General features: G+C 32.3%; 3 protein-coding genes and 1 pseudogene across 4 annotated transcripts; 3 read left to right on the top strand and 1 right to left on the bottom strand.

The window, feature by feature from the left end:
* Positions 1-1,209: 1,209 nt before the first annotated feature.
* On the top strand, positions 1,210-5,040 carry LOC102660103 (probable LRR receptor-like serine/threonine-protein kinase At3g47570; annotated as a pseudogene).
* A 2,222-nt stretch (positions 5,041-7,262) lies between these two features.
* LOC548078 (small heat shock protein, chloroplastic) lies at positions 7,263-9,275 on the top strand. The gene is made up of 2 exons (NM_001360308.1): positions 7,263-7,597; positions 8,643-9,275. The coding sequence occupies exons 1-2, from the start codon at positions 7,336-7,338 to the stop codon at positions 9,074-9,076; spliced, it is 696 nt and encodes a 231-aa protein (NP_001347237.1). The 5' UTR covers positions 7,263-7,335; the 3' UTR covers positions 9,077-9,275.
* A 182-nt stretch (positions 9,276-9,457) lies between these two features.
* Positions 9,458-10,267, bottom strand: LOC100527730 (uncharacterized). Its single transcript, NM_001249619.2, has one exon. It carries the CDS (start codon positions 10,150-10,152, stop codon positions 9,706-9,708), a length of 447 nt encoding a protein of 148 aa, NP_001236548.1. The 5' UTR covers positions 10,153-10,267; the 3' UTR covers positions 9,458-9,705.
* A 6,312-nt stretch (positions 10,268-16,579) lies between these two features.
* On the top strand, positions 16,580-18,776 carry LOC100788634 (RNA-binding protein-like). 2 transcript variants are annotated; one of them, NM_001254141.3, is made up of 6 exons: positions 16,580-17,115; positions 17,216-17,342; positions 17,503-17,617; positions 17,707-17,746; positions 17,962-18,163; positions 18,265-18,776. In NM_001254141.3, the coding sequence occupies exons 1-6, from the start codon at positions 16,909-16,911 to the stop codon at positions 18,333-18,335; spliced, it is 762 nt and encodes a 253-aa protein (NP_001241070.1). In that variant the 5' UTR covers positions 16,580-16,908; the 3' UTR covers positions 18,336-18,776. The 2 variants fall into 2 exon arrangements, with proteins under 2 accessions (NP_001241070.1, NP_001349137.1); NM_001362208.1 differs by having other exon boundaries at positions 17,695-17,746.
* Positions 18,777-21,036: the final 2,260 nt, after the last annotated feature.

Below are 21,036 nucleotides of genomic sequence, written 5' to 3'. Positions count from 1 at the left end.
GAAATATCTAGTTATCCAATTTTGTAAAATATGCTATTTCGATCATTTTATCAAATTGAAATTGTTGATTGTTAAAAGAATAATTTTAATTATGATATTGATTAAATAAATAATTTTGTGTTGCATCACTAAATCTAGGCTATATGAGGTTAATCTTTTAACCCATTAATGTTTCGAATTTGATGAAAAAACTAAAATCTCAAATTTTAACCGGAAGATTACATGTTTTTTATTTTAAAATAGGAACACTAAAATGGTAGATTTTAAAAAATTAGAATAACTAAACAAATTTATCTGTTTTAAAATAAAAAATTAAATTTATGAATTTTGAAAAATAAGAAAATCAAATTACATTTAAGCCTAAAATAAAGAATATAATTTGATATTCATAATAGAGGTGCAACCTTAGGGACTTGACTTGGCATATAACCATTAAATTACAGTGGATATTTGTTTAGAAAATCGGTGTTTTGATTCGAGTTATTAACATTGAGTTTTCAACTTAAAAGTGTGACGTGAGTTAAGATTTCAATTTGACTGTGATCAAAGTTCTAATTAATGTGCAGAGTGTTTGATTTGATAAGTGAAAGTTAATTTGATGAGTAATTTGGCCTAAGATTAGTTGATCAGATATTTAAAATTTTAATTTATCAAAAAATAGACTAAAATATAATTTTTTCCTCTTTATTTTATATAATCAATAGGTTTGACATTCTTATATAAATAATAAAGACATTGAATCCCTTATTTTTAAAAATTAAGGATTTTGATTCAATGTAAATTTTAGGAGTGTTGATTGTTAATAAAAAAAATATTAAACACTAAATTTCTATTTGACATTATAACATTAAATTTTTAATTAATAATTTGATTAGTAATTAAGAACTTAATAAAAATTATTCATTATTAAAGATATTTTTAAAGCACCTAAGAATTTAATTATAAAAAATTCAAGTTTTATAAGGACTAAAAACAAGATTAAAATAAAAAGATCTTATATTATAAGGGCCAACAGGTTATTTAAACCTTAGTATAAGAATTAAAAGAGAAAAAATTTGTAACTTTTTTTTATATCAAATTTTTGTAACTTTAAACTAATAGTTTTTTAAACTCTCCATCCAATACGTCCCCTTAATTTCAATGGTTGATCCATCATGATTTTAGTGCGTCTTCGTCCTTCCTTTTACCTGAACCCTAGGAAGGATTTTAGTAATAAATATCTGCATGCTGATTGAGTTTCACATAAACATGTAAAACACCGCTGCCTACTTTTACTCACGATGATCAACATTCAACTTATTTTACTCCTATGTTTCCTACTTCATAATTTTCATGACACAGACAGAGATGCCCTTCTTTCATTCAAATCCCAAGTGAGTGACCCCAAAAATGTTCTGTCCAGGTGGTCTTCAAATTCCAATCACTGCATCTGGTATGGTGTCACATGCTCCAAAGTTGGCAACAGGGTCCAATCTAGCCCCTCAACCTTCCAACCTCACATGCCTACACTCACTTGACCTTTCCAACAACTATTTTCATGGCCAAATACCCCTAGAATTCGGTCATCTCTCACTTCTCAATGTCATTGAATTACCTTCTAACAATCTCAGAGTGGTACACTTCCACCACAGCTGGGTCATCTCCACCGTCTACAAATCTTAGACTTTTCAGTCAATAATCCCACAGGTAAAATTCCTCCATCATTTGGCAATCTCTCTTCTCTTAAAAAATTTTCCTTGGCAAGGAACGGTTTGGGGGGTGAGATTCCAACTGAACTTGGCAATCTCCACAATCTTTCCTCTCTTCAACTCTCTGAGAACAATTTCTCTGGCGAGTTTCTCACTTCTATCTTCAATATCTCTTCCTTAGTCTTCTTATCCGTGACAAGCAACAATTTATCAGGCAAGTTAACCCAAAATTCTGGACATGATCTTCCAAATATAAAAAATCTATTTCTGGCTAGCAATAGATTCGAAGGGGTAATTCCTAATTCCATATCCAATGCCTCACATCTTCAATACATTGACCTCCTTGCTCACAATAAATTTCACGGCCCCATACCTCTATTCTACAACTTGAAAAACCTTACCCACCTGATTCTTGGTAATAATTTTCTCTCATCCACGACCTCGTTAGAATTTTCAGTTCTTTGATTCCCTTAGAAACTCTTCCCTATTGCAAATTCTCATGATCAATGATAACCATTAGGCTGGGGACCTTCCAAGCTCTGTTGCTAATCTGTCTGGCAATCTCCAACAATTCTGTGTTGCTAATAATTTGCTAACTGGTACCATTCCTCAAGGAATGAAAAAATTTCAAAATCTCATATCCTTGTCTTATGAAAACAATTCTTTCACTGGAGAGTTACCATCAGAAATAGGAGCACAACATAATCAACAGCAACTTGTGATATACAGCAATATGTTGTCCGGGGAAATTTCATACATTTTTGGCAATTTCACAAATCTGTATATCCTTGCAGTTGGAGATAACCAGTTCTCGGTAGAATTCACCCAAGTATTGGACAATGCAAGAGATTAACTTTTCTTGACTTGGGCATGAATAGGCTTGCTGGGACCATACCAAAGGAGATTTTTCAGCTTTCTTGTTTAACAACCTTGTATTTAGCTGAAAACTCTCTGCATGGTTCGCTCCCTCATGAGGTCAACATCATGACACAGCTTGAGACCATGGTCCTTTCTGGCAACCAGTTGTCAGGGAACATTCCTAAGGAAATAGAGGGTTGTTCTAGAAACAAATTCAATGGCTGAATCCCAACTAATCTAGGGAATTTAGCATCCCTTTAGACTTTGGATTTATCATCAACAATCTCACCGGCCCTATTCCTCAAAGTTTAGAATAGCTCCAGTATATAGAGACATTAAATTTGTCTTTCAAGTTTCAACCATTTAGAAGGAGATGTTCCTACGAAAGGTGTTTTTATGAACCTTACGAAGTTCGATCTTCAAGGTAACAACAACCAACTGTGTAGCCTTAACAAGGAAATTGTGCAGAATTTGGGAGTTCCACTGTGTGATGTTGGCAAAATAAAAACAAAGATCTTACTCCCTATCATATTTGCAGTTATTGATGCTACGACTTTGTTCGTTGCACTGCTCTTTGTATTTGGGACAATGATGTCCCCAAATAAAAAAAGAAAGGCTTTGGTTCTGTGTTTAAGGATGTGTTCAGCTTCAGCACCGGTGAAACTATCACCCTTGCTGTCAAAGTCCTGGACCTGCAACAAAGCAAAGCTTTTCAGAGTTTCAATGCTGAATGTCAAGCTTTAAAAAATGTACGGCATTGGAACCTTCTGAAGGATATCACTTCTCTTGCTCCAGCCTTGATTATAAGGGAGAGGAATTCAAGGCCCTTGTTATGCAATTCATGCCCAAAGGTAACTTTGACGTGAGTTTATACCCAGAAGATGTTGAGTCGGGATCCTCTCTAACCTTGTTGCAAAGATTGAACATTCCCATTGATGTTGCTTCAGCAATGAACTACTTGCACCATGACTGTGATCCATCAGTAGTGCATTGTGATCTGAAACCTGCCAATGTCCTTCTAGATGAAATTATGATTGCAGATGTTGCAGATTTTGGATTGGCAAGTGATGCAATCCTACTCCGCAAGGGCATTGGATAGAAAAACTCCAAGTAGATTGGGCCAGAGATGCAAGAGAAGGCCCTAGGGTTCTTATGAGCCTTAGGGTAGATTTCGGGCCCATGGGCTAAGTACGAGCCCGCTTATCTTTGTAAATATTAGATTAAGGTTTCATTATTTTTGGGCCTTGTATTTAGGGCTCCATAATGTAGGTAGGGTACCCTAGAAATATAGGATTTTTCAGCCCTTGTATTTTAGGGCACCTAGACTAGTTTTTGTATTAGGGGTAGTTTTGTAATTTCACATGCACTAAGTGGATATTTGATGTGTGTGGTTGGAAATAAATTTAATTGAATTGGTAGAAGCCCAATCCAATTAAATTTTAGAGGGGGAGGTGAGCATTTGCTTACTACACCCCATTGCCACATCATATAGTCACACTTTGTGCATGTCCTTCATGCTTTTCATGCCTCATGACACCTAAGCACGCTTAGTGGAGAATCTTGGAATTGATCTTGGATTAGTGGGCTGAACCATAACTAAAATTCACTAATCATAATTAGTGAAATTTTGGCTCCAAAGTTTGGCTCCACAAATTCAATTTCAAATTCAAGTGAAATTTGAATTTCCCTCCAATTTTGTGTGACACTTAGGCTATAAATAGAGGTCATGTGTGTGCATTTTTTTGAACTTTGATCATTTGAATATTAACTTCAGATTTCAGAGCTCCTTTTGAGCACAAAATTTCGTGCTCTTCTCTCTCTCTCCCTGCATTCATCTCCTTCTTCCTCCAAGCTCTTATCCATGGCCTCCTATGGTGGTGAGCTTCTTCTAGACTCATCTTCTCCTTGAAGTGGCGTCTCCTCTCTCTCTTCCTTCTCCATTCCGCTGCCATTTATCTTCCAAGAAGCAAAGGAATCCATTGATGAAGAAGATCCTAGGCCTACAAGCTCCAATGGAGCTTGCATCAGCAAGGTTTCTCTCTCAAACTACATCAAAGATGCAGAGTAACACTATGCGACTGAAGGGATCCATTGGCTACATTGCCCGAGGTATAGATTAATGTTTTGCAGTTTTTTTTTACTTGCTATTTGTGCATAACTTATATAGTCACACTTACACTTTCTAATATTGGGATCCTACTGCTAGAGATGCTCGTTGCCAAAAGACCAACTGATGAAATATTCAAAGAAGGATTAAGCCTGAGCATATTTATCTCAGCCATGGATGAGAATGAAGTACTGAAGGTTGCTGATCGAAGGCTTATTGATGATTATGAATATTCAACACAAAGTCCATAGCTGGTGTGGTAAGAGTTGGGTTCTGCTGCACAGCTGATCAACCCAAAGATCGATGGAGCATGACAAAGGCCACTACCAAATTACAAGCAATTCAGCACTGAGAATTGCTAAGCGCAATATTCGTTTTGTTGGTAAACCCAGCACAATATATGTAATTCCCATATTGTCCTTTTATAATTGGAATATGTTTTACGAATTGATTTAACACGAAACTCTAACAACTGAACTAATAGGTTAATTATGTTATAAAAAAATTAATGTTGTTATATATAACACTAAAATTTCTAATATATATTTAATGCACATGTAAATTTATATAATAAATTTTGTGATAATTAATTTTGATCTAACAATGTATTATATATATATATATATATATATATATATATATATATATATATATATATATATATATATATATATATATATATATAAATTTTAAATAAAAATCATAGGTTTCATTTACGATTTATATATGTAAACAAATTAATTATTAGATCAAAATTAATTATCACAAAATTTATTATGTAAATTTACTTGTGTATTAAATATACATTAAAATTTTTAGTGTTATATATAGCGATATTAATTATTTAATAATATAATTAGTCTATTAGCTTGGTTGGTTAGAGTTTTGTACTAATAAATCAAAAGTCACATATTTGATTCCTACTTGGGTCATTAATTTTAAATTAATTCATAAAACATATTTCAATTATGAAAGGGTAATATGGAAATTACATATGTTATGCTGGATGTACCAGTAAAACAAACGGTGTGCGTAGCAATTCCCTTCAGCACTCTATGCTGACCTTATGAAGTAGGCCTCAAAGCTCAGATGGCAGTTGCAATCTATTTAAAGGAAAAAAAAAAACTGGTGAAAAGTGGTAGTATTTTACACTTAAAAAGTTGTAAATGATATAATACTATAATAGTAATGTAATAGAAAAAAGGTAAAAGAAAAAATAAATAGATAGATATTTATAATGTAAAAGTGTTCTTATATCGTTTTTCTTATACAAAATCATATGCAGTAATTGGTGTCGCCAAAAAAACAAAATTAAGTAGTCAGATATATAAAAAATGAATTTTAATTAGCATTTTAACTGTGTATTACACGTAATAAATGTTTATTTTATACAATAAAATATATAATAAATAAATATTTTTACATGTATAAATTAGATTATAAAGAAACATATAATAAATAATTATTTTAACATATAAATTATATTTTAAATAATTTATATTGTAATATATTATTATTTTATACATTAAAGGAAATAAAAAATTAAATTAAATTGTTGGGTTAATATCAAAGTATAAAAGAGAATATATTATCAAATACATCCTAGAAAAATATTTAAATTTTGAAGAACAAAATCATCTTTTAGAGCATAGAAGGGTGTTTTATTTATTTTTCTTTCTATATAGAATGGGTTTATCACATCTAATATATATCAACAACCAGAATTCCAGCGACACGCTTTTCTTCTCTCTTTATTTATGAAAAGCGACACGTTAATCATTTGGAAATATTGAAAACCTTACATGTATATATGTGATAGTTAGGTCTCCCGTGTAATGGACCAACTAGTTGTTTCAACCCCCACTCAAAGCACCCCTGCATCCCACAACAGACTCAGGGAATCCAATTAAAAATCATCAAATAATTTAACAACATGTACATTAATTTAACCTGGTTTTTATTATGGGTGAAAAAGAAAAATGCATACGAGTTTTGAGTTTTACTTTCTTTTGAGCTGGCAACTGTTCAACAAGGAGACCAGGAGAAAAAAAAAACAACAAATTCTGTAAATTGGCCAATGATTCGAGTTTAATCGTAACAATAGTTGGCAGTAGAGTCAGAAGAGTTTTATCTAACGAAAACTCCTACTACTGAAGGGTTAATTTTTATTTTTTATACCATATTGCAGGGTTAATTAGTATGTGAAAATACAAATAATTTTTTGCTATTTCCTAATATTTACTCTTTTTAATTAACTTGTTTTATTTATTTTTCCTATTTTTTTAATTTAACTTTTTTAAATAAAGATAACAATATAAATATTAGGAAATACCAAAAAAACAAGTTGATGCTACTATTTCAAGGAAAGAGTATGTATAACAACATAAAGACCGAAATTTTTTCCATAAAAATAGTATTATACATGAGGTGAAATCACCTTTGAAGACCATTCCCGAAGCTAGTAGTCAGATAAAAGCAAAAATAACGAGGTTGTCCCAGTGTTGGGTCCAGAACTTTCATACTTGCTCTCAAACTCTCAAGACCCTTCTCCAGCTTTCACATCCACTCTCTATATATTCAACGATTCTCCCATCTCACCCTCATCAACACTTGAAAGCTGAAATCGATCCTTGCTTATCAAAATCACATTTCCTTTCATTTCTTCGTTATTTCCTAATCCCAATGGCTCAAGCACTATCAACTTCATCACTACTACTATCACAAAAAACAGGGTCCTACGTCAAACCACAGAACAATGTAATTGTAGCCTGCATGGCCTCTTTTCCATCAAGGAAGGAATTTCCAAGGCTAGGAAGGGTGAGAGCTCAGGCTTCTGGTGATAACAAAGACAACTCTGTGGAAGTACAACATGTTAGCAAGGGTGACCAAGGAACCGCGGTTGAGAAGAAGCCACGTAGAACTGCCATGGACATTTCACCATTTGGTAAGTATCTACCATTAACATTGCGTTATTGATCAGTGCATTAGTCTTGCATGATTATTTTAATTTGAAATTTTCAAATTACAAACAATCAATTACACAGTATCATTCAACTATAAATCACCATATCTTAAAAAAAAAAACTATAAATCACCATGTATAATGATATTATATTAACTTGATGAATAACTATCTTAAATGATTTATGATTAATTAACCGTGTAATATGTCTATTAAACTCTAAAATATATTCTTTAAAATATATTGTTATTAACTAGTTGCAACATTCTAAATTTTGTATATAATTTTTTTATCGACAAATATTAGTGATCAGTAACGTTAGTTTTTGTTGTAATATCTTAAATTTTGAATTTAATTTTTTTATCAATAAATATTAATTATTAATAATATTAGTTTCTGTTAGGGGAGGGATTTCGAGCCTCGCCCTCTCCTCTCTTTTCTTATTCCTTTATCACTAAATGAATCTTAAATCTCCAAATGATATTATTAAATGTTTTCAATGTGATTCTGTTATTGGTGATTCTTTACATATATTGTAGTGGTTGCTGTTGTCATCTATTCCACCATTGCCACTAAATTTTCATATTCTTTTGTTGCTTCCTTCGTGTTAATAGGATAGCTTTAAACCCAAGTTTGACATCATAAAGAAGAAAAAGAATTATTGATACTTGACACTTGGCTACAGATATTGGTATTATCCTTTTGGTTCGATTCTGTTATACACTTTCAACTGAAATGGAATGAAAATGACCAGTGATAAACCTTCATGAGTAAACAAACAAAGATTTGAACCTGAAGCCAGAAACCATGACAAGCACAACGGAGAAAAAATATGTCAATTTCTGTAGATACTCAAAATCTAAGCAAGTTCATATATAAAAAAGACTTCTTTAATGTTTAGAATTCAAGTGATTCATTGTAAATTTATAATGCCTGCCTTTGAGTGATGGTAGCTACGTTTACCTGAACTTGCTTCCGACATAGTAAAACATGTACACTGACATATAGTGTGTGTGGCCTATTGCAGGTATCTTGGACCCGTGGTCACCCATGAGGAGCATGCGCCAGATATTGGACACCATGGACCGAGTTTTCGAAGATACCATGACATTCCCTGGAAGAAACATAGGAGGAGGGGAGATCCGTGCCCCTTGGGACATCAAAGATGAAGAACATGAAATCAGAATGAGGTTTGACATGCCGGGTCTTGCCAAGGAAGATGTTAAGGTATCAGTGGAGGATGATATGCTTGTTATAAAAGGTGGCCACAAAAGTGAACAAGAACATGGTGGAGATGATTCTTGGTCAAGCAGGACCTATAGTTCCTATGATACCCGTTTAAAGCTGCCGGATAATTGCGAGAAGGACAAGGTTAAGGCAGAGTTGAAAAATGGTGTGCTTTATATCACCATTCCTAAGACCAAGGTTGAACGTAAGGTTATTGATGTCCAAGTTCAGTGAGATATGCTTGGGCTTTGTATTATGCAACACGGTTTTTTACCATGTTTTTACGTTTTTAACATATATACACCCATTATAAGGGTTAAATATGTTGTATTAAGCGTAGAGAAGTTTAAATAAAACTGCTGTTGTATAATTTTCTAATGTCAGTTTCTTCTTCTTTTGTTTCATCATATGAAAATTGTGTTTCGATTGGTTCAGCCATGTCTTTGAAACATCAAATTGATCATAACCTGCGAGGAGATGCGAAAAGAAACTAATCCTCAAAATATTTTGTTTATCTTAATTAGGACAACAATTACCTAACCTCTACATTCCAAATTTATAAACAAAGTTATAACTAATCCGTGAGAGAGCAAAAAAGTTTATAAGAAAACTTATACCAATGGAAAATTTAGAAACTACCTTGAACTATTTATCTATACTATAGGTTCTATGTCTGCCTTTACATATTTCATTTCTTTCGGTACTTACAACCAAACTTCCTTTTTTAAAAAAAAAAAAAAAAGTAAAGAGTTACAACAACGGGCAAGTGTTCCATGACTACAAGATAAAGAAGGAACAATAACAAAGGAAGGAAGGAAAGCTTAAACAGCTAGAAAATTGAGAGAGACCAGTATTTTTATATGTTACTCATCTTCTTCGGGTATAGAGTCCAATTTTGTCTTCTGATTGCTTGAAAACTTAACACCAACCGTTTGAACCTCCGATAGTATATCCTCTACTGAGATCTGTTTGGTCACTAACTGCTGCAGCTGCTGCTTCGTTATTATAACTTTGATCCTCTTTATCCCTCCACCTGTCTTTAAAGATTTAAGATTTGGAGGGGAATGCAAAGAGGGAAGCAAGTAGTACAATCTCCCTGCCTTCAATTCATGATCTGGGGAGAGATGTTCTGTGACTTTCTTTGAAACACCAACACCATAAGCTGGATAACTTGTCAAGATATCTTTGACATGGATCGGGGTGCTGAACTCTAGTATCTTACCATCTGGTTTGGCTACCCTCACAAGTTTAACCTTTTTTGCTATGCAAGACCCTGAACTGGGTTTACAAAGATCAAGACAATTGCCCATTTTATTCTAGGCCAAGTTGTTAGATAGCTACAGAGAAAAAGTGCATGGAGTTGTGAATGTGTGAGAGAGACAAAGCAGGGGAAAGGAGAGGGAGTTTGAGTGGAAAATATGAGTTTTGCGGGTTTGAAGGGAAAGCAAGTGAGATATATAGTGAGGTGGGGAATTTTTTTAAAAATAAAATAAAAATAAGAGGGGTTTGTTTCGTGTGGAGTGGAGTAGAAATGTGACTTTCCGTTGAGAAGGAAACTTACGGATTATGAAAGATTTGTGTTGAGAATTGGAAAATGAAAGATTTGTCAACACGCATGCAGCATAGGTCGGTTAGTGGAAAGTGGCGCAATTGCATTGCTCATTTAACTATTTATTCAGCCCCTCCAGAGCCCAATGGATGCAACTATACTCCTATTATATATGCATATCATATGGTTGTGCCATCTATGGCACTTCAAAATTGGTGTGCAAGTGGCCTGATTTGATTGGGTGGTCATGAAGCTAAACTTAGCTTTTGGAGGAAACTACAATGTCCCAATTAGGTGGGGAGGAAAAAATCTGCAAGAACTAGAATAATGGAGAGAGATATTTTGTTCCTTTTATATTAATTCATGTGTAAGATTTTTTTCTTTTAAATCATATACTTGTTTTTGGTATATCCTCTGTGTCCCTAACAAAACTGCGAATCTAAAATTCAAATTCAAAATTGCTAATTAATAATTAATAATCTTGCATCAATTAATTCATGCTCATGCTGGGGGTAATACTTTTAATCCACAGTATAGTTATGCTTGTTTACTCTTTTTAAGTTGCATCACCTCATGGTTTAGGTGACGTCAAAGACAATTTTCAACAAAAAAAGTTATTAAATTTCCTCTTGTAAATTTAAAACACAATGGCACAACAGAACAAGGGGATGCAACAACGGAACCCCATCTTCCTTTTGGCTTTCGGTTGGAAGGGAAAGAGGGATTGGATAGTTGAATGAAGAGAGAATGAGAGATTATATTAAATCTTATGTAAGGGTCATGCTGGGTGGTGACGCAACAAATGCAGTTGATATGATATGGTTCAGGTACTACATGGCCAAAGAGTTAAGACAGGGCGTACTTTGATTAATACCTCTGCCAACTGCTAACTGCTAACTGCTATTTGGCTGTTTCTCTTCTAATAAATAGTATCAATGTGTGTCTACATTCCATGCATCATGCCTACCTACGTTTTAAATGTAACCATACCTAGTATGTATGGGTGGGGTAGCAATTGATCATTATTATATCTTTTCGAATGATCTTGCTTTTTTCTAGTCTAACAGATTTTTCTCACACGCTTTGGGTGAGACTCGTAACACTCGTTGTATGCTCGGAAAATTGAGGGCGCTTCAATGCGCAAGTGCTTTCTTGATCTTAGATTGTCTAAAGCTTAATATCCAAAATCTTGCGGAAAGAGATAAAGAGGCAAACTTTTAGAAAGGCACCTTAGATTGTCTAAAGCTTTATAAGCAAAATCTTGTAAGGAAAGAGTCTAGAAGTTTCATTGTGCATTTGCACAACTATTGCTTCTACAGACAATTATTGCACACCTAAAAGAGATGAGTCAGCTCCATATTTTATTTAATTTGACCTAATATGAAGGAGAGAAAGACGCAACTGTAACACTAATAATGTTCTTAGTTGGAAAATTCAAATACTGGTGCGTTAGAGCCATAGGTATATAAAATAGGCTCATAAGTTTTGCTCACTTGCTAAGTATGCGTTTACTAATAGTTGAGACAGTAATCATCAATAAACAAGTCAAGTTGCTTGAAGTGCCCTAGGTTGTCTGGGCCCGGCTTAAGAACGTCATTATCCCAATGGCTAAAAAGATGAGACAAAGATCTTCTAAATCCACAGAGTCGGTTCCTTTTGTTATTATTATTTTTTAGTTTATTAATTTCCAACTTACTAACTCCATTATCTTAAAATGTTTTTCCTTCAGCTGCACATCAAATAGACCTAACCCCTATCAAACTTAAAGTGCAACTGTTTTTCTGGTAAGAATTAAACTTAATAATTATCGGATTAACAAAAACAATTTATTCCGGTCCCGTAGGGTTTTTTATGCTTTTAATGGTATATTCAATTTTATTTCTTTAATTTAACATTTTTTTTACTTTTAATAATAAAGCGGAATAATATAATTGAATGTTTGTATTCTCTCTCTCTTACATTCTACTTAAAACAACTTTTTATTTTTATTTCTCTTACACTCTATAAACAAAAGTGTCTGAGTTGAAGAAGTTTAATTTAATTGGTCAACAGAATGTATAAATACGATCTTTAAGAAAAGAACATAAAAATATCATTATTATTTATATTGTGGTCAAGTTTCCAATGGCCTCTTTGTTTGGATCCCAAGCTTATAAAGAGAAACATAAAATAAAGGAACAGAGGGACCGAATGTTTGTGGGAAAGAACGGTCTGGTGCTGCCTTCTTTTGGTATAGTCCTACATTTAGAGGTATCCACTTCGATCTAGGACCATGGTCCACACTCTATACTACTCCATAATAACAAGGTCATTGCTTGCGAAATTCATATAAGATTTTTAATTTAATCCCTTAGTTCCTTTAGAAGAAGAGCATGATTAATTCCATGTAACAAATTTTCTTGGTTAGTTTGTGTGCCCTTTATAGGAGCAAAATTTCAGAACGCTTCTTTCTTTTGCTTTAATTTGCTTTTCTCTTTTATGCATATGATTACATTGGACTCTGGTTGAGCAAGTTGTTTCTAATGCAATGGGTTGTTAAGGACAAAAGGAGATGGCGGCGAGCCAAATCTCATCAATAGAACATGACAAAAGGAGGAGGGCAATTAAAACCTTTCTGCTTAAGAGCCAAACCACACTAGTTATTAATTAATTCCTTTTGTTATGCTGTGTTGTCACCACGCTTCCTTTCCCATCTTCATATGTTTGTGTGTTGTGTGAGGGACTTCGAGTATGCATTCTCCTCTATTTATTTTTTATTTTTTGACGCAGGGGGAATAGAAGTTAACATCATGATGTCTAAAGGTTAACCCTATGATGTCTAAAAATGACTTTCCCCTCCATTTTCATAGTTAACTGGCTGATATGATCATTAATAGGAAAGTCACTTGTGTAGATGAAATTCTTTAAATAAACGCTTACTTTTCCTTCTTCCACCAATGCTTTAAAAATAGGACGCAATAAATCCATTCATCCAAAAAATGATGCGTTCAACTAATAAATGATACAAAAAAAGTACCAAAACATAAACTGTAGACCAGAAACACATTGGGCTTAACGGCCAATTGAATTGCAGCTTGAGTCCAAAAGGGCAATAGGAAATTGTGGCCCTCGTGGACTGGACTCCATCCAACAGGATGCAAACAATTTGGACTAGAGTTAGGGAATTGCTATTCTTTTATCAATGTTTTCCATTTTCATCCCCCTTATTTCAAAAACTGATGAAAGGAAAATTTTGTCCCTCCCTCCTTTTTTCCTACACCTCCTTCCCCTTCCCCCAGCCTCACTTCCCCCTTATGCTGCAGCAAACCTTCCCTCTTTCCCTATTTTCTTCTTATGTGATTATACCTTCACACTTTTTTTTTTCTTTTAGATTCAATAAATTCTATTGTATATTTGATTTCATTGTGTATAAATATAAATAAAATCACAATTTTATTAAATATTTAAATTCAAATACATTTTATTACGTATCTGAGTTTAGATACACAGTGAAATTAGATGCATAAAGAAATCATAATTCTATTATATTTATTTTTTTATTTTAATTATCAAGTGATAATATAAGTTACCTCCTTTAATAGTTATCGATTTAATTATGATATAAATTATCTTAACGATGATAAATGTTATCTCTCTTTATAGTAATAAAATTAATTGTGATTTAAATTACCTTTTTAATTATAATTAAAATTAATGATGACACAAGTTAATTTTTTAATTACAACCGTATCAATTATCATACAAATTAGTATCAAATCAATTAGAAATTAATTGTCATTGTTTCAAGATATTAAATTAAAACTTAACGTCACTCTAAAATAGTGTGCTCCGATTTAAAAGAAAATTTTAAGGCAACCTTGGACAGTGGTGTAAGACTTTAGCATTTACACGTAGGAATACTTTATTTAGCAAGAAAATTCATATTTGATTCTTTTTTATGTACAAATTTTTTTTTGAGTAATTGCAGTCACACGTGAAAGTGAAATTAGTCTGTGAAATTCATTTTCGATTCTTTCATGTGGTCTTTGATCCATAACCCAAAAGAAAAAAGAAAATTCTAAAGTAAAAAAAAACAAAAATTAATTCAATAATATAAATAACTAAGATTTAGAATTTTGTTTAAAAAAACTAAGATTTAGTAGAAAAAATGAAATTAAACCTAAAACAAAAAGTAAAGAATAATATTTTTTAAAAAGATAAGCTGCTAAAATATGTCGATGAATAAATTTCATTATTAAAAATTTAAAGTGGTCAATAATTTTAATTTAATATATATATATATATATATATATATATATATATATATATATATATAACATTAAAATTTGGAAGAAAAAGACTGTGCAATAAAAAAATTTAGGGCGTTTGATTCTTAGAAATGCAAGATGATGATTCTGTGAAACAAACCCCGAAGAATAATTTTTTTGTGTTATAAAAAAAAACTTGCATTTATTAAAGCATCTACAATGCATATTTGTATATGGATTGTTTATCTTACTTTTGGGGATCTTTTGATTCTATATAGATTTAAACAGTCAACACAAAAATTCACTTCAATATTAAGATTACTAAAGTAGGTATTTAACTTCATTTTATAGATTCTACAATGCTTGAAAAATCTATTATTTATTGTATAAATATTTTAAACAACATTTATTTATATAAATAACTCTAATTTATCTACTACAATGAAGAAGAAAAATGAAACAACATTACTTAAAGTTAAACGACTCATAATAAAGTGCATTGAAAATACTCTTCTAAGAGTTTGTTATTATATAAAGGTAAATTATGTATATAATTTTATTAGAGAATTTGATACAATCTAACTTTTAGGTTGCGACTTGTGTTTTCTTTCCCATATCAACGTCAACAAGATTATTTCACCGAAAAACATCAATCATATTATATTAAAATTGAGACAAGTGGTATCCTGGACATTCTTCTTCGAAGCCTAGCTGGCTGTGAATTTATCTAATTTGTCTCTTTTACACTCGTCACAGTCTATGAACATGTCGTTGTTTATTTGCTTCTGCTTTAGTCCGTAAATTGAATAAGGAATCTGTGTTATTATCTATGCATTTTAGCAGTAAAACATAGCCAAAATGGCTATAGTTTTATAATATTTGATACGATATACGAAATAAAGTTTCTTTTGTTTTTGGCATTGTCTCTTGGAATAGAAGCTCAAACCCCCTTGGATGCTAAAACGAATCCTACAAAAATATAATTTGATTCAAGGAATGCGGTAGGCTAAAACCCATCAAAATCATTTTCACCTGCTATTATTTACCCTCCTTTAATCCAGTCAAGAATGCCTCATCATCATGTGAATGCAACTTTATATAACACTACTTTTTCTAACTCGAAGGTACCCTAAGTGGCTAAGTTTAACCCTAAAGGGGTGACATCTTTTTTTCTCATATCAAAAGTACCTTACCTAAAAAGCTAAGCCAGATTGTGGTAGACAAAATTTTACCATGCACCACCCTAAACATAAAAAACAGAAGGGTAACAAGATTGAAGGGATAAAAAGGTAAATAGGATATTATTGATACTAATACTATATACCATAAATGGAAATGAGACGAACTTGATGCTTGGTTCCCTCCATGTTCTAATGTGTTTACAGAAATGGAAATGAGATGAATTTGATGCTTGAAGTGGGAGTTGGAGTAGACAGTCAATGGATTTTCTCTTTTTCTGCGTGGTCCAAACGCCCCATATGGCATCTACACATTATTCCACGCGGTAAGCATCATAATTTCATATTCCATATTATTATAATATGGAAAACGAATAAATGGGGATTAAATAAGTGATGGAACAGACGAGAGAAGATAGAAAGTTGAATACAGCCCGGCACGTATCTTCGGACCCATTAAAAGTTTGGAAAATCTTTGATATGGGCAAACTTATAAAAACGGTAGACTGCTACTTTTTACACACTCAATTTAATAATCAAAATACACATTACCATTAGAGGTGTCTGTGTAGTTGTTTTTCATAACTAGGATACATGAGAGACATCAAAATATTTACTGTACTATTTGTTTTATTTTACATGCTCCTTCTATTGTCATTTTGCCTACTTTCTAAGTAACTCTTCTGTATAATGACATGAATAAAAATATTGCATAAATAAAGGATTGGATTTTCTTGTGTAGTTTCCTTTTTCTATTTTCTTTCTCTTTTTCAGTTTTCTCTGTTCCTCTGCTTTCATTTCTTACATTTTCAACTCTTCATTAACTTTCTTGCTAAGGGAATCTTCGTCGTGGAATCTGAGGAAACGTCAGTATGAAAATCAAGGAATTTTCCTCGCCATAATGAACGAGAGAATCACTAGAGGCACATGTTGGTAGAAGATTTTCTCTGGGGATTGACTTGATTGATTGTTCACAGTTCATGCTAAACAACCAACCAAACGGCTATTCTGACTATTTTTTGATCCTGTTTCTAATCTTGTTTCTTAGACTGTGTCTAAGTCTTCCTTTCAGGCTTTGTGAATTGAATTCCGATGTCACAGCCAAGGCAAAATAAGATGATGAGTCCAAACCTTGCAAAACAAGTTGGTGACGCAACCTATACCAAGATTTTTGTTGGAGGACTGGCTTGGGGGACTAAGAGAGACACTCTAAAACGCTATTTTGATCAGTTTGGGGAGATCTTAGAGGCCGTTGTCATCACTGACAAAATCACTGGAAGATCAAAAGGATATGGCTTTGTAACACCCACTTCTCTATTCTTTAGGCACTTGGTCTTTCACTTCTTGGTATTTTTTTACTCCATTCACTTCAATATCTGTTTGTACTTTTGTTTTGTAGGTGACCTTCAGGGACCCAAATTCTGCAATAAGAGCTTGTCATAATCCCTATCCTGTGATCGATGGGAGGAGAGCTAACTGTAATCTTGCAGCTCTTGGTGCCCAGAAATTTGATCCATCTATAACAGGTCAGGTCTTTCACTTTCTTTGTTTCAATTCTCAGTTTACTTGATGATGGTTTTGTAAATCCGATCCATATTCCTTGCATGCAAACCATCATAGTGGCTTATAAGGTTGCACATTTTGACTCCTTCTACTGTGGCCTATTCCCACTTTCAAATGTTTCAGGAAGGCAAAAACTCAGTAGCCCGTCATGGAATATGGCACCAATTCCATTGCAAGGCACTTCCACTTATTATAACCAGCACATACCCCACTATCCATTTCCGTATCCAGCCTACAGGTATGCAATTCAAACATGTCACAATAAGCTGTTTTTATATTTGACATATTCATCATCATATTCTAAATGAATTTCAGTCCAACATTCAGGTATCCTGGTTATCCTCACCCACAAGACTTGTATGAAATGGTTAGTTTGCTCAAGAAAGTAGCTCTCTCTTTTCATACCAGCTTTTGAGTTGCTAAATGGATATCTATCTGCTAGAAAGCTATATGTGACCAAATTTGTATAAAATCATTGCAATTCATATAGGGAAACAATTTAGTGTACATTATATACAAGGAAAGATTAAACTACATCCACCATCCAAACAACTTTTATTTGAATTTTGTTGTTCTCTACAGAACTACAATAATGCATATGGTGGACAGCAGCTTCCACTCCGTTGGTTGCCAGCATATTGCCAACCCTTTTATGGCCTTGGTAGACAGTTTATTCCAACAGCATATGTGAAAAAGGCACAAACCCCCAACATGTCACCTCAGGAGTTCACAGTCGTTGGCTTCTCAGAACCTATTTCAGCTTCTCCCTCAATTTCCAGCACTGGTTCAGCATCTAAACTCCAAACAATGCTATAACTTTGTTTTGACTAAAATTTTCTGTATGTTCACTAATTCTTAAGGTCCTTGTGCATTTAATGAAAGCAGGATTAGACACAGGAACAGTACCTGCAACAGGAGTGCTAGAATCCCCCCAAGAACAGAAGTCTTCAACTTAAAGCTATGATGTCAATTGACTAGAATAGTGAAAGTAAAAAGAAAAATGACGCTGCTCAATAAACCAAGAAGCTCTGAGTACATGCTCGATGAGGTGGTCCAGCAAAGGAACTAAATCAAGCAATAACGTATTGAGATTTCCCATCGATGGAACATCTGATCTTAGAGACCAGACACTGAGGATGAAATGAATTCTGGATTTGTTCATTGTCTTTGAACATTTTTACTTTTCAGCATTCTAGTGCACATTATTCATTCTTCGGTTTTCCTTTTTTTCTTCATTTTAATTTTCTTTTTTAACATTGGATTCCTGCTAAGCTATAGTTGAAAAAGAAAAAAAAATGTTTGTTATTATTCTTTTATTCTTATACCTATGCTTTGCATTCCTATTTTGTGTTAGTTAGCTGAACTAAAATTGCAAGAGTAATATCAGCATTTGTTTCCATGTTTCCCAGATCATAGCAATTCTATCTCTTTTTAGCTGAAGTAAAACTCGGTTTTGGAACTGCTTCTCTCTAAAATTAATCCATTGATAATGTATGTTAAAAGTCCAACAATACATACCATCATGTACTCAAATTCAATGTAATAGACTAATAAAGTATTGATACATTTTACTTTATAACTCAATATAATAACCAAACTTTTGTCAATAAAGATAATTACTTTATGTGCATTTTTAACATAGTAGGATTATGCAGAAAGATACAGCTTTAATCAGGATTGTGAAAATTATGACATGAACGACCAATAAAAACCTACTTACAATTTTTTTACGTCCGTCTTCTTCTTCATGTTATTTTGTCGTGTATAGAAAAGGTACCAAAAAATGTGAATAAATTATAGAGTCAATTTAATTAATTTGATAGCAAAGTTTAGCAAAAACTTATCCAGAAAGTATACATGGGCTGTGTCGAGCAGGTAATTTGCTATATAAAGTAATGCAGAGTTTCCTTTTTAAAAATGGTGACTGACTCTGTAGCTTGCATGCCTTGCTATCCACTTTCACAAACAACAGCGACGGAAAACAGTTAGTCAAAATATTTTAGAAAATAAATATTTTTTAACAACTTAAAATATAATTATTTTTTAGTTTAATTAGAATATGCTAGTGTAAATAGTTTTTATAATATCAACATAATCATATATTACTGTATCATTAAAAATCTTTAAATTTGTAATAATTATTTTACAAGTCATAATTCAAATATTATTTAATTAATTGATAACATAAAAAAACTTTATACTGACAATATACTTATTTTTTTTATAAAAAAAAAGATGAATTAAATACATACTAGGATTTTCTCAAACATAATCACTTTTTCAGTTTTGAGTTTAAAGAGTTTCAAATCATAGCTTGAATAAGAGCTTATTTCTTGTAACTTATGCTCAATTTATAAATTGTTGAGTCCAAACTGAATGAAACTAAAGACATCTTTAAACACGTAAAAGCTAGAATTAATAGAGCTCACTCTAATGTGAAAAATCATATTGGTGATGTGATTTGTTTCTAAACAGTAAACACTCACTTAAATTTACTCCAACTCAAAATTATTAATTTTGGATGCAACATCAAAATCAATTCATCAATGTAAAATTAAACTTGTAAACATTTACTTAAAATGACATTAACTGATACTTGAATTATTATATAAATTATATATATACATATATATATATCCTTCTCACTACCCTAAAACCACACCTTCAAACCTACCTTAGGGGATGGGTGTGAGATGGGAGAGTATGGATTGAATGATGAAGAACGAAGACCAGTACCCAATAAAGATGCCCACCAAGTTGAATAAGAGCCTCTGCCCTTGCAAATTGCAATAAATAGATGGCGAATTTAGGGTGCTTTGGAGGAATGAAGCGGTGTGCTTTGTGATTGTGCTATGGACATCTCTTCATCCTTCAAGTAACTTGAACTCATTTTTCGTGTAGTTTTTCCATGCTTTCACGTGACAATTTGTGGGTTAAAGATAGTGAGCACCTTCCTTGTTTGTTCTTGCTATTAGTGGTCTTGCTTTCAATTATGATATGGTGTTTTTAGATTCAAATGTGAATTTGGAGTGTTCGGATGGAATTTCATTATGCATGTTTAATTATAAATTATTAACGTTAAATATTTAAAAATGATACAAAAATTACTTAAAAATATTTCAAATTGACATACAATTATGTCTTGTAATGTATACTTAAACAAGCACTTATTATATCGTATTAAGTGTTTTTATTATAATGTTGATTTTGGATGATTAAGTGTGTGTTTATTTCTAAATCAATTATGTGACATCAAACTAAACATTCACTAACTAAAGTAGTAACTTGAGATTTTAATTAAATTAATGATCAAATGATACTCTTCTCTCCGGTTAATATATTTTTTTAACTATTTTATACAAAAAATATAAAATTTAATTTATTAAATTTGTTAATAACATATAATTTTATAAAAAAAATATTAAAATTACAAAAATTTCATATGCTTAATATCTTACCTTTTAATTACTTATTACATATCTACTAAATGGATTTTTACATTCTACAAAAACAGACAAAGCGAATGGAAAAGTAATTTTGCTGAGTACGTGTTTGGAATTTTGTTAGAAGAGCTCAATAATACTTTTTCTTAAAATAAGTATTTCTATACAACAACAAAAAAAGAATGTAGCATATAATTTAGAGAGATTCTTACAA

This window comes from Glycine max, chromosome 4 (genome assembly GCF_000004515.6).
Source record: "Glycine max cultivar Williams 82 chromosome 4, Glycine_max_v4.0, whole genome shotgun sequence".
Classification (NCBI taxonomy): Eukaryota; Viridiplantae; Streptophyta; class Magnoliopsida; order Fabales; family Fabaceae; genus Glycine; species Glycine max.
Note: the sequence above shows the minus strand (reverse complement) of the source record. Positions and strands in the feature narration are given on the sequence as shown.